This window comes from Procambarus clarkii, chromosome 5, assembly GCF_040958095.1.
Source record: "Procambarus clarkii isolate CNS0578487 chromosome 5, FALCON_Pclarkii_2.0, whole genome shotgun sequence".
Lineage (NCBI taxonomy): Eukaryota > Metazoa > Arthropoda > Malacostraca > Decapoda > Cambaridae > Procambarus > Procambarus clarkii.
This window is the reverse complement of record NC_091154.1, coordinates 50,973,293-50,986,292: the sequence shown is the minus strand read 5'-3', so window position 1 is coordinate 50,986,292 and position 13,000 is coordinate 50,973,293. Positions and strand designations below refer to the sequence as shown.

The 13,000-nt window shown below is 43.9% G+C and overlaps 1 protein-coding gene across 2 annotated transcripts in view; it reads left to right on the top strand.

Moving 5' to 3' along the window:
- The window catches only part of LOC138350875 (uncharacterized), a 45,996-nt gene extending 34,200 nt beyond the window's left edge, over positions 1-11,796 (top strand). The window contains exons 2-3 of one of the 2 annotated variants that reach the window (XM_069302326.1): positions 6,541-6,969; positions 9,611-11,792. In XM_069302326.1, the coding sequence (XP_069158427.1) occupies positions 6,541-6,969; positions 9,611-11,290 (2,109 nt within the window). In that variant the 3' untranslated portion in view covers positions 11,291-11,792. Of the gene's footprint in view, positions 1-6,540; positions 6,970-9,610 lie in introns of both variants that reach the window. The other variant, XM_069302332.1, reaches the window with a different exon arrangement.
- Positions 11,797-13,000: the final 1,204 nt, after the last annotated feature.

Here is a 13,000-nt window from a genome sequence, read left to right as displayed (position 1 = left end):
CAAAATTGAAACAGGAATTTCCTAAAGTACTTTCGTATATTAATACATCTTCAGAAGGAGTGGTTTTACAGGTCGAGTACTGGACATAAATAGGTAGGAGAGAATGGTGGAGTGAGGTGAGGTACAATAAGTCAACAAATATGGTACAAATATGAGCCGCACAAAAACTGCAGAGGCCCTATTGGCCCATCCGATGCAGCTCCCATTCATAACCACACACAGGCCCACACATGGATAATCATAGCATAAGATAGTAAATATTTACAATGAATTAGTGAGACAAATGTGTTCCAATGATCCTACTCAAATCGCCCTTTAATTGATCTATTAAAAATGGATCTAAGTTATATAAACCACTGCTAATGTTCAAATGACTTTCTTTTGTGATCTGTATCAAAGCAGATTCAATTATGTTTCTGTTATAGGTGCTTTTACAATTCGTTATTGAAAAAGCCATCTCCCAATTAATTTGGTGAGCATCTTCTGACAAATGAACGAACAAAGCATTAGACAATTGGCCATGTCTTAGAGTATTTATGTTGCGAGATTCTACATTTCAAATCTTTAGATGTTTGCCCAACATAGAACTTATTACAGTCTTTAACAAGGTATTTTTATAAATGACAATATTATCACTACGAGGGCTATTTCTAACTAATCGCTTACCAACAGTATTTTCATACCTAAACAAAAGATGAACACAGGCTTGTTCGTATTTGTGTTCCTCACGTGTGTCCCAAAGAATGAGATGATTTGATAAAATGCTATGCCCAAGATTACCATCCATGTTCTGGCGGGGGTGGGTGGGTTCAAATAGCTTCGGCTATCACCTCCTTTTGTCCGGTCGTGATGGCCAAGCGGATTAAGGCATCCTGTACATACCACTTGCGTAGTTCCTGGCAGTATGGGTTCGAGTCACTTCTGGGGTGTGAGTTTTCAGTTGAATATAGTCCTGGGGACCATTCAGGCTTGTTCGCATATATATATATATATATATATATATATATATATATATATATATATATATATATATATATATATATATATATATATATATATATATATATATATATATAATGTATCGTGGCCTAACTATCCTACTCAACAAGGGGTAATGGGAGGGAAAATTCATCTACCTTTAACATTCCTGGCTCACGACACCTGTCCTTCGATGGTGTGAGGTTCCCACGCTTCCTGAATCGGTCCTTGATGATCCAGTAACGTGTTGCAAGACCTCAGGTGTCGTGAAGCTGTCGCGTCACCGCTGTGCAGCTCCCACCGATTCAGATATCCCAATCCTGGTCCAACCAGGGGTTACTGAGCTAGTCACTGTATACATACTCGTTCCCTCCAAAAAGGCATTGTTCCTTGTCCTAGGAATGGTGTTGTCCTTCCGACGTCCTCAGTGGATATGATCCAGTTACAGCAGGCCTGCCTGCCACACCGTCCAGACCCTCAAGCGACAGGCGGCGCCCTCCAAAATTGTCGCCGACCGATTCCTCAAGTTTTGGCACTTCTCTGCTCAATAAACTTGGTTTCTTCTTGCTACCTAGAAGTACAGGGTCTCCAGTGACAATGGTGGGCTGCGATGGCTAACTATAATCCACTGAGAAAGACCCCCAGAGCCTCCAATCCTCGAGAGCTGATCGACGCACGTCCTCTCGCTTTCACAGTCAGGTCAACTCTGACGCTACTTCTGTTGGCGCCGCCAAGGGCATTCGGTGACATCACGGCTGACGCTGAATGGTCGCCCGTACCATGTGACCTCAGCCAGCCAATCCGCAGCCGGCTGGCGTCATCCACAAAATGCCAGATTTGCAGGCAATGGGCGCCATTTTGTTTGTCTCAAGGGGGCTACTTCCCCTTTACCTTCAAACTTATAAGTGCAAATTTCTCCCTTATCAAGCGGCCGAGCTGGTCAACATATATATCAAGAGGCCCCCTGCACCACAGGGAATCAATAGGGTCAGAAGATATGACTCTTAAAGCCGGATTTGGGGAGAAATTGAAAGGGGCTCGTAATAATTGGTTGTTTGTTTAAGCCTTATAGGGCTTATACAGTTATTGCTTATATAACTGGGGTACTTGTTCATGTAGCTGAAACAAGTACTGTTGGTAATAGCCTAGTATTTTAATTTCCTTTACTAGGCTATGTTATCCTACCTCACTCAAAGGTTGACATATATATGTTAAATATTAAATACACACAAGATTTGAGTGGTACTTATTATCACTACATGAAGTTCCTCGGTTTAGTCCTTCATTTTCACTTTCGTATGGAGTAGTTATACCTTGTAATCTGCACCTGTTGGTGCAGGTGTTGATGTATTAAGATGAAATCCAATAGAAATAAAGTAATAATGGTAAATATATGGTAAACACAATTCCTGCAATTAATAATTCCTTCCCTATTTCGGGTCTGTGAAATGGGTTAAATTTTGGCTAGGCTTAAATTCCTAAGTACAGTGCTAGGTGTATAATAATCCTACCCTAGTTGGGTTAGCACAATTAAATTGATTAGACTTGGTTGAACATTCTTCAATTCAGCTCTAGCCTAAGGATGTCCTACCCTCATAAAGGGTTTGCAAGAAATTCTATAATACAATGATGTGCAGAATGGAATAGTGCAATATTTTGTTACGTTTTATATAAGAAAATACACAATTATGTTCAGGGAATATATACATATATTATGTTTGGCCTTCTCGCCACAGCCTCATATGGTACTTGATACTGTTGATCAATTTGTTGGTCACATGTGCTCTTGAGTCATGCGAGAGGTGAACTCCATCTGGAGAAATATTCTCACGGAATGGTCAAGCTGTGAAATGAATTAACGTGGTTCCCAACCGTAACTTCCTCCTGAAACGATAATTAATGTAATTAGCTGTGCGTTTATAAAGCTTGGAACTGATTCTCCAATTATTATTTTCTGTTGGTTGGTGCGATTCTATTATAGTAAACACTATAGCAGAGTTATTTAATTTAAAGAAGTTAATTATACTTTTAAGTTGAGTAATTGTCTCAGCCTGGTTTTAGGATGGGTGAATGTCATTAACACATAAATAAATTATAGTTAAATGATATGGCCACTCCAAAGCTGCCGTTAATACTGGGTTATTATGGAAGTTATGATCTGTAGCACCTGGTCACCGGAATATTTGTATCACTACTTCAGGTGTTGTGGCAAGTTCTGTGGGCAAATGACTGTGGCCCACAATTACCACTTTAAACATTAGGTTTTATTACCTGGCAGCTGTGGGTGTTATCACTTAATTATTATTGTAGGTTGGTCAAGTTTGGCTAGGAAATAATGGCAGCCTACTTCCTGCTGTAGTTTATAGTTTGATTTAAGAATAGTCTAATTTCTGGCTATCCTTTTAAATAAGAACTAGATTTTATTAAAATTTTATCCGTGAACCTGTAGGTGTCAAATTTGGTGCACCGGTTTGTTTACGGATAGTCTAATTTTGACTATCCATTTTTTTTTTTTGAGATATATACAAGAGTTGTTACATTCTTGTACAGCCACTAGTACGCGTAGCGTTTCGGGCAAGTCCTTAATCCTATGGTCCCTGGAATACGATCCCCTGTCGCGAAGAATCGTTTTTTCATCCAAGTACACATTTTACTGTTGCGTTAAACAGAGACTACAGTTAAGGAATTGCGCCCAGTAAATCCTCCCCGGCCAGGATACGAACCCATGACATAGCGCTCGCGGAACGCCAGGCGAGTGTCTTACCACTACACCACGGAGACTGTAAACGGAGTTCATAAAGGACCATAATTTTATGTGGGAAATTTCCTAGTAGGCAACTTGTTACTTTATGTTCGTATATATGGGTGTACTGTACGTTCAGTTTTATCTTCTGTTGGGTGTTACCCTGTACACATAATTTTTTTTTTTTTTTTGGGGGGGGGGGGGGGTTGATTTAATAGTTATATCAACCGTAAATTATAAATTAATAATATTTAATTAAATTGGTTAGTGAGCTACTCTACAGTTTGTTAAGTGAAAGACCAAGTGATGTTATCTGTCAAGAAGATTTCTACATTAACTATCAGAAACACGAGTGTGTGGGCAACAAGTGTAGTCCAGACAGTCAGTGGGGACCTCGTGACTCTGCGTCTCAGTATCCAGCTTGTTGAAACAGATGGATTGGTCTCTCAGGTCATCACAGTAGATCTGCCAAAAGGTCACATAGTAACAATTGCTTCAACCTACTATCAATTGGCACAGTTTAGACAAATCTGAAAGTTAATTAATAAAGTGAGAGACTCACTCTGTTTGGTTAGAATGCATGCCTCATAACCCGGCTGAATCACTAATTTTTCTGAGCTCAGAAATAAAAGTAGAAACATTTAAATACAACCAGGACGAGGTCTCTAGTAATTGGAGGATGCGGCAGCGGAAGTGAAGATAATCTGGTCCACGAACAGAAAGCAGCTGCCAGGAGCACCTCACGAGAGCCTCGCAGATCTCTTACTTAATGGCCGACCTTCCTCCCTCTCCCCCGGGGCTAGTCACGCCACTCCTCCCTCTCCCCCGGGGCTAGTCACGCCACTCCTCCCTCTCCCCCGGGACTAGTCACGCCACTCCTCCCTCTCCCCCGGGGCTAGTCACGCCACTCCTCCCTCTCCCCCGGGACTAGTCACGCCACTCCTCCCTCTCCCCCGGGACTAGTCACGCCACTCCTCCCTCTCCCCCGGGACTAGTCACGCCACTCCTCCCTCTCCCCCGGGACTAGTCACGCCACTCCTCCCTCTCCCCCGGGACTAGTCACGCCACTCCTCCCTCTCCCCCGGGACTAGTCACGCCACTCCTCCCTCTCCCCCGGGACTAGTCACGCCACTCCTCCCACTCCCCCGGGACTAGTCACGCCACTCCTACGTCTGTGAATTTAATTCGTTCATGAACGAAGAGAGGAAGGTGTTAAATTATGTATATTATATGTATATATATTATACATATAATATGTATTATATTGGTCTCAGTTACAAGGAGCATTTTTTTAATGCTTGGAACGCTGTACGGAGACTAATTCAGTAACTGAGACATATAATATGTAAATAGAATTCATTGTGTGACTATTTAAAAAACGCACGAAACACATAAGTCACAGGAGAAAGTCACTGAGTTCTATCTAGATTTTGATTAAATCCAAACTAATACAGCAATTGCAAATGAAAGCAGATGGCAGACTGGCGTTATTGGAAGTCAGGCAAAATAAGTCATCGTGCGGATGTGGTGGGTGAAGCAACCACCCTCCAACGCTTCCAGGAAACTTCTGGTGTTCACTAACTAGAAATTAATAATGTTAGTAAAATTAGTTTCCTGGCGCAGAAAATTTATCTTGTTGTATCAGGGGTTAGTACTCTAGGTCACGGAAATTTCCCACACATGAAGGATAAAGCTACTTTATGGTGCACAATTACCATAGTGAAAGGAGGCATATTGAGCGTGTAAGATTGGGGAGGGGAAGGTAAATTGGTTTGGAATAATAGGGAGATGAGACAGAACCCTCCCTGCCTCACTAGTGCAGCACAATTTCTATGTGTATTTGCAGACGCTGTATAATGTGTTTACAGGTGTTGGTGCATGTCTTACAACAATATAATGTGTTTACAGGTGTTGGTGCATGTCTTACAACAATATAATGTGTTTATAGGTGTTGGTGCATGTCTTACAACAATATAATGTGTTTACAGGTGTTGGTGCATGTCTTACAACAATATAATGTGTTTATAGGTGTTGGTGCATGTCTTACAACAATATATTGTGTTTACAGGTGTTGGTGAATGTCTTACAACAATATAATGTGTTTACAGGTGTTCCTTCATATACTGGAGGAAGAACGTGCTAAGATCAAAGAGCTGGGGGAGCTTGGTGCAGGTGTTGATGTAGTAAGAGAGCTTGGTGCAGGTATTGATGAAGTAAGAGAGCTTGGTGCAGGTGTTGATGAAGTAGGAGAGCTTGGTGCAGGTGTTGATGTAGTAAGAGAGCTTGGTGCAGGTGTTGATGAAGTAGGAGAGCTTAGTGCAGGTGTTGATGTAGTAAGAGAGCTTGGTGCAGGTGTTGATGTAGTAACAGAGCTTAGTGCAGGTGTTGATGTAGTAGGAGAGCTTGGTGCAGGTGTTGATGTAGTAAGAGAGCTTGGTGCAGGTGTTGATGAAGTAGGAGAGCTTAGTGCAGGTGTTGATGAAGTAAGAGAGCTTGGTGCAGGTGTTGATGAAGTAGGAGAGCTTGGTGCAGGTGTTGATGTAGTAAGAGAGCTTGGTGCAGGTGTTGATGAAGTAGGAGAGCTTAGTGCAGGTGTTGATGTAGTAAGAGAGCTTGGTGCAGGTGTTGATGTGGTAACAGAGCTTAGTGCAGGTGTTGATGTTGTAAGAGAGCTTGGTGCAGGTGTTGATGAAGTAAGAGAGCTTAGTGCAGGTGTTGATGAAGTAAGAGAGCTTAGTGCAGGTGTTGATGTAGTAATAGCACTAAAATGTGTTTAAAGGTGTTGGTGAATGTGTTACAACAATACAATGTGTTTACAGGTGTTCCTTCATGTTCTGGAGCAAGAACGTGATAAAATTGAAGAGTTGGGAGAGCTTGGTGCAGGTGTTGATGTAGTAGGAGAGGTTGGTGCAGGTGTTGATGAAGTAATATCCACCATAAGAGGCGAGGCTCCATGGAGAGCCTGCTGGCCCCGAGGCAGGTCAGTGGTGAGCCTGACTCAGCTCATGGTTCAGGCGGCTCGTGCCAAGTGCACCTTGACCTGCAGCTTCCTCCACCTGGCTGGTGCCCAGTCCTCCTTATGTAGCAAGTCCGGCGCGAGTCCTCTGCACGCTGCCCTGGACGCTGGACACTGGGAGCTGGCGGCCCGGATGGTGAAGGACATGGACGGCTCTCTGTATGTTCCTGACCCCACAGGTCGCCTGCCCACAGTCACCCTGCCTCCACACCTCGCCCACTCTCTGGAGCAGGTCAGTGTACATGCTCCACACCTCACCCACTCTCTGGAGCAGGTCAGTGTACATGCTCCACACCTCACCCACTCTCTGGAGCAGGTCAGTGTACATGCTCCACACCTCACCCACTCTCTGGAGCAGGTCAGTGTACATGCTCCACACCTCACCCACTCTCTGGAGCAGGTCAGTGTTCATGCTCCACACCTCGCCCACTCTCTGGAGGAGGTCAGTGTACATGCTCCACACCTCACCCACTCTCTGGAGGAGGTCAGTGTCCATGCTCCACACCTCGCCCACTCTCTGGAGGAGGTCAGTGTACATGGTCCACACCTCACCCACTCTCTGGAGCAGGTCAGTGTTCATGCTCCACACCTCGCCCACTCTCTGGAGCAGGTCAGTGTACAAGCTCCACACCTCACCCACTCTCTGGAGGAGGTCAGTGTACATGCTCCACACCTCACACACTCTCTGGAGCAGGTCAGTGTACATGCTCCACACCTCGCCCACTCTCTGGAGCAGGTCAGTGTACACGCTCCACACCTCGCCCACTCTCTGGAGTAGGTCAGTGTACATGCTCCACACCTCACACACTCTCTGGAGCAGGTCAGTGTACATGCTCCACACCTCACCCACTCTCTGCAGCAGGTCAGTGTACATGCTCCACACCTCACACACTCTCTGGAGTAGATCAGTGTACATGCTCCACACCTCACCCACTCTCTGGAGTAGGTCAGTGTACATGCTCCACACCTCACCCACTCTCTGGAGCAGGTCAGTGTACATGCTCCACACCTCACTCAGTATGTGGGTGAGGTGCTCCACCTCCACAAGTCAGTCGTTCACCTCACTACATTCATACTTTACTTGGCATGACTAACTAAACTAACATCCAATTAAGGAAATTGATCAATATGCAGTTATATATATTCAGTGATATTCCATTGACTGGTACACTATAGTACTATGATCTCTCTCTCTTACACCAGCCCACATATTGTGCCTAACAAGTAGAACTGTCCCACTTAGCCTAGTAAGCGAGGCTGAACATGCAGAATAAATAAAATATTCCTGTTTGGATGACATTTCAAGTACATTTTGTTAACATTGTGTTGTAACACCATAAATGGTTGTATTTAATAATTTACATACAACGAGTGTCAGTAAACAGGATATTGGTGGCGCCAGGCTGTCGATCCTTGGCATGTCAAAAGTCACACCTTATGAGTGTTAATTGTCACAGGTTGAGTAGGTCAGGTCGTGTTATGTGACCTCGGTCTCTGCTAAACTGATAACTGCAGTCGGGTGGCTGTGTTCTTTCCATCAAACAAGCCGCTGTCTTTGTGTGTAGGAAGATATCAATAGGCTATCTTTCGGTAGAAGGAGTTTAGCTCTCGGTTCTCCCTTAAATACCTGAGAAATTGTACATTTGAGAGATAGACAGAGAGAGAGAGTGAGGTTCCAGTAGCCCAGACTAGGTCTGTCTGTCATGGCACCTGTCCCACCGATCTGTCCCAGGCCGGTGGGGACTCTGTCTGTCAGCCGTATCTTCCCCTCCTTGCTGACCATTTTATACTCTGACTTTGGTGAGTGAAATTGTTTGATTGAAGTATTTTGTGTTTTCCAACTTATATGTTGTGTGATTTTTAGGAACAGTCAGCCGTAGGCGCTCTCAAATTATTGTGTGGTGACTCAAATTATTAATTAATGTTGATATCTGAACATAAAGGGGACAGGGATGAGTTATGATATCCATATGATTGTGAATTTTCCTGAATATATACATATAAATTAATAATTGATTATCTTACTCTTAAATTGTCTTTAATTCTGATCCCAAGATTTTGTATTCATGTCTATGATATAGTGAAAGCTAGAGTGGAGAGCACTAGGAAGTTTACTTGCTAAAGATTATGACATAATAATTCTTGATGAAATGATATAAATACTTACAGTCGTTACATGATAACATCAGTTAATATTGTAGGACAGACAAGTTCCATTCATTGTCTTATAAATAAATCTTGAATGAATGGTGGCAGAACTTCTTCTTCCTTCCCCCTTCCTTCTTTTTTCCTCTCATCTTCTAGCACTTCTACTACTTTCTACCCTACCTATCTACCTCTTATCTAATCTACCTACTCTAACCCATTTTCTCCCATTTTAAACTTTCCCTTTCTCCTGACCGCTCTTCCTCACTCCTCCCCTCCACTTCACTCTCTCTCACTCTATGCGTTTTTAACTTTTCATTTTTCTCTATTTTCCGTTATGTTACAACATCAATAATACTTTATAATAACTATATTAATATTATATTTTGGTAGTGCTGAGGAATAATCTGTATATTTTGTAATATGAGGTTACAAAGTTTTTTTGGTCTAATACAAATTGTATATAATTTATGTTATAATTTATGTATCTATCAGTGTATAAGATAAAAATAGTAGCATTAACAATTGTTTGTGAGGCATTTCGGTTTCTTCAACAACTTCTTTACGGCAATAGTTACAACAATCTGCAAGAGGCATTATTATAATGATTTTTTAATTTTTTTTTTCTTTCTTTCGATATCTATTGCTTTTTATTTAAAAAAAATGAAATCAGATATCGTTGGTATTAAAATGTTGTGATAATAATTATATCCCAACATATTTTACAGAGTATTTATAACAAGGAAAGGAACAAGCTGCAGGACCTACAGGAGAAGACAAAACACCCCAGCGACAAGAAACAGGTGCAAGAGATTCTGGACGTTCAGAAGACTCTCTTCACTCGCTACTTGAAGAAGACTACTTGGGCCAAGAAGATTGCCGAAGCTATAAGATTCCGAGTGTGGTCCACAGGACCCCAGGCTCTCCTGGTGGCCTCACGAAGTGGGCTGCAGCAGCTGATATACCTCCTGGTGAAGGTGGGAGGCCTGGCTGTAGACACACTAGTGGATCCCACCGGTGCCACCACTGCCCTCCACCAGGCAGCCGCTCATGGCAAGTCTGGCTGCGTCCTCCTCCTCCTGAGCCTTGGTGCCCAGCCGCTCCTGCCTGACAGATATGGCCACACACCTCCCCACCTCGCTGCAATGTTCGGCCATCAACACACTTATCAACTTTTAGCAGAATTTATCATGGAACCCCAACCTTCCTGCAGGGCGGGAACTACCCCACAAGATGTCTTTAGACATTTCTCTCAATATCTGCAGAAGTACAATATACGTGGAACTGTATCATCAGCTGATTCTGAACACATAAATAATGACCCAACAGAAGCTGCTATGAATCTTCTCCGCCGTATTGACTTAAGGAACTTGGTGAGAGACTTAGAGAAGACAACGGTTGACTTTACCATGCGTGAAGCACAAGAGGTCAAGGATGAAGTAATGAGAGAGCTTCAACAAATTACAGAAAATGTTTCAAATAAAACTTTTAGAGGGGAACTGAGACTGTCTGGGAGCGCTGCAGATGGTACAAGGCTCTATTGTCCCGATGAGTTTGATGTTAATTTTGTTCTCCAGAAGCTTTCTGGAGTCAAAGTTAAAGTTATACAACAAACAGAGAAAGACGTCTTAGCCAGCGGTCACAAGTTAAAAGTCAAAATTAAGACTAAAAATTCAAGTCTCCATGGGAATAACTTAGTAACAAAGTTTTATGATAGAGTGGGAAAGTGCCTGAAGAACTACACCATCGGTGACAAGCGTCTTAGTCTAGTGCCACCTGGCCTGACCAGGACGCAGGTGGGTGTGGCACTGTCACTGGCCTGGCAGGGAAGTGAGTATCCGCTGTTGTTGGTCAGTGTTGACTTAGTGCCAGTGGTGGTGGTGCCATGGCCTGAGGAGATCAGCAGACCTCCCCTCACGCCCGACTCCTCACAAATAATCCAGCTCAGCAACACAGAAGATGGGTCGTGGAGGTGTAGCCTGGCTGCGACAGAGGTGGAGGTGCTGCAGCAGCTGGAGCCTCAGGAGCGTCGGGTGTTCCTCACCTGCAAGACTCTCCTCTCCCGCTTGAAGGCTGAGCCTTGGATGCCCAGACACGTCAAGAACCAGTTTTTCTGGTGGGACTCCCGCAATTGGAAAGTTCCAACTCCTGCAGGATTCTGCCTCAAAAATTCCTTCCTGAGGCAGTTGCAAAGGAAGCGAGAGCAAGGAATCGACTGGCACGAGCAAGACATATTGATCATAGTGAAGTCTGTCTTCAGAGACATGTGTCATGAGATGGTTGATCCATCAACTGGTGTCGAGTCTCTCGTGCCAGCCAAAGTTAATGCCTACTTCGGTGGAGATTGTGAAAAACCCAAGATGGGTGAAGGAGCTCCCGAAATTGTTAGCTATCTTGACACTGTCTAAGATAGCTGGAAAACCCTAGAGAGGTTACTTAGGACTAGGACTGGGCTTCCTTAACAAGTGAGTCATTAACTTCAGCTGTGAGACTGTAGGGACTCAGGGAGTCTTGTGTTGACAGAACACTTATACTTGCAGGAGTTTACAGGACAAGAAGGATACATAAGGAAGGTGAACCTCTCAATGGGATCATTATTGTCAGGAACAGTAATGGTCTTCCGCCTCAACAACATCAATTCATTTAACGTTATATTCCACCTTGTTCTGTTAGGCCCTGGAAGTCCTCTCCTGTTATCTGTTATTATTGTCAGAGGAGAGATATTAAACACTTATTGTTGTCATGGTGACTGTTGTCATGGTGACTGTTGTCATGGTGACTGTTGTCATGGTGACTGTTGTCATGGTGACTGTTGTCATGGTGACTGTTGTCATGGTGACTGTTGTCATGGTGACTGTTGTCATGGTGACTGTTGTCATGGTGACTTGTCATGGTGACTGTTGTCATGGTGACTGTTGTCATGGTGACTGTTGTCATGGTGACTGTTGTCATGGTGACTGTTGTCATGGTGACTTGTCATGGTGACTGTTGCCATGGTGACTGTTGTCATGGTGACTGTTGTCATGGTGACTGTTGTCATGGTGACTGTTGTCATGGTGACTGTTGTCATGGTGACTGTTGTCATGGTGACTTGTCATGGTGACTGTTGTCATGGTGACTGTTGTCATGGTGACTGTTGTCATGGTGACTGTTGTCATGGTGACTGTTGTCATGGTGACTGTTGTCATGGTGACTGTTGTCATCATGACTGTTGTCATGGTGACTGTGGTCATGGTGACTGTTGTCATGGTGACTGTTGTCATGGTGACTGTTGTCATGGTGACTGTTGTCATGGTGACTGTTGTCATGGTGACTGTGGTCATGGTGACTGTTGTCATGGTGGCTGTTGTCATGGTGACTTGTCATGGTGACTGTTGTCACGGTGACTGTTGTCATCATGACTGTTGTCATGGTGACTGTTGTCATGGTGACTGTTGTCATGGTGACTGTTGTCATGGTGACTGTTGTCATGGTGGCTGTTGTCATGGTGACTGTTGTCATGGTGACTGTTGTCATGGTGACTGTTGTCATGGTGACTGTTGTCATGGTGACTGTTGTCACGGTGACTGTTGTCATCATGACTGTTGTCATGGTGACTGTTGTCATGGTGACTGTTGTCATGGTGACTGTTGTCATGGTGACTGTTGTCATGGTGACTGTTGTCATGGTGACTGTTGTCATGGTGACTGTTGTCACGGTGACTGTTGTCATGGTGACTGTTGTCATGGTGACTGTTGTCATGGTGACTGTTGTCATGGTGACTGTTGTCATGGTGACTGTTGTCATGGTGACTGTTGTAACGGTGACTGTTGTCATCATGACTGTTGTCATGGTGACTTGTCATGGTGACTGTTGTCATGGTGACTGTTGTTATGGTGACTGTTGTCATGGTGACTGTTGTCATGGTGACTGTTGTCATGGTGACTGTTGTCATGGTGACTGTTGTCATGGTGACTGTTGTCATGGTGACTGTTGTCACGGTGACTGTTGTCATCATGACTGTTGTCATGGTGGCTGTTGTCATAGTGGCTGTTGTCATGGTGACTGTTGTCATGGTGACTGTTGTCATGGTGACTGTTGTCATGGTGACTGTTGTCATGGTGACTGTTGTCATGGTG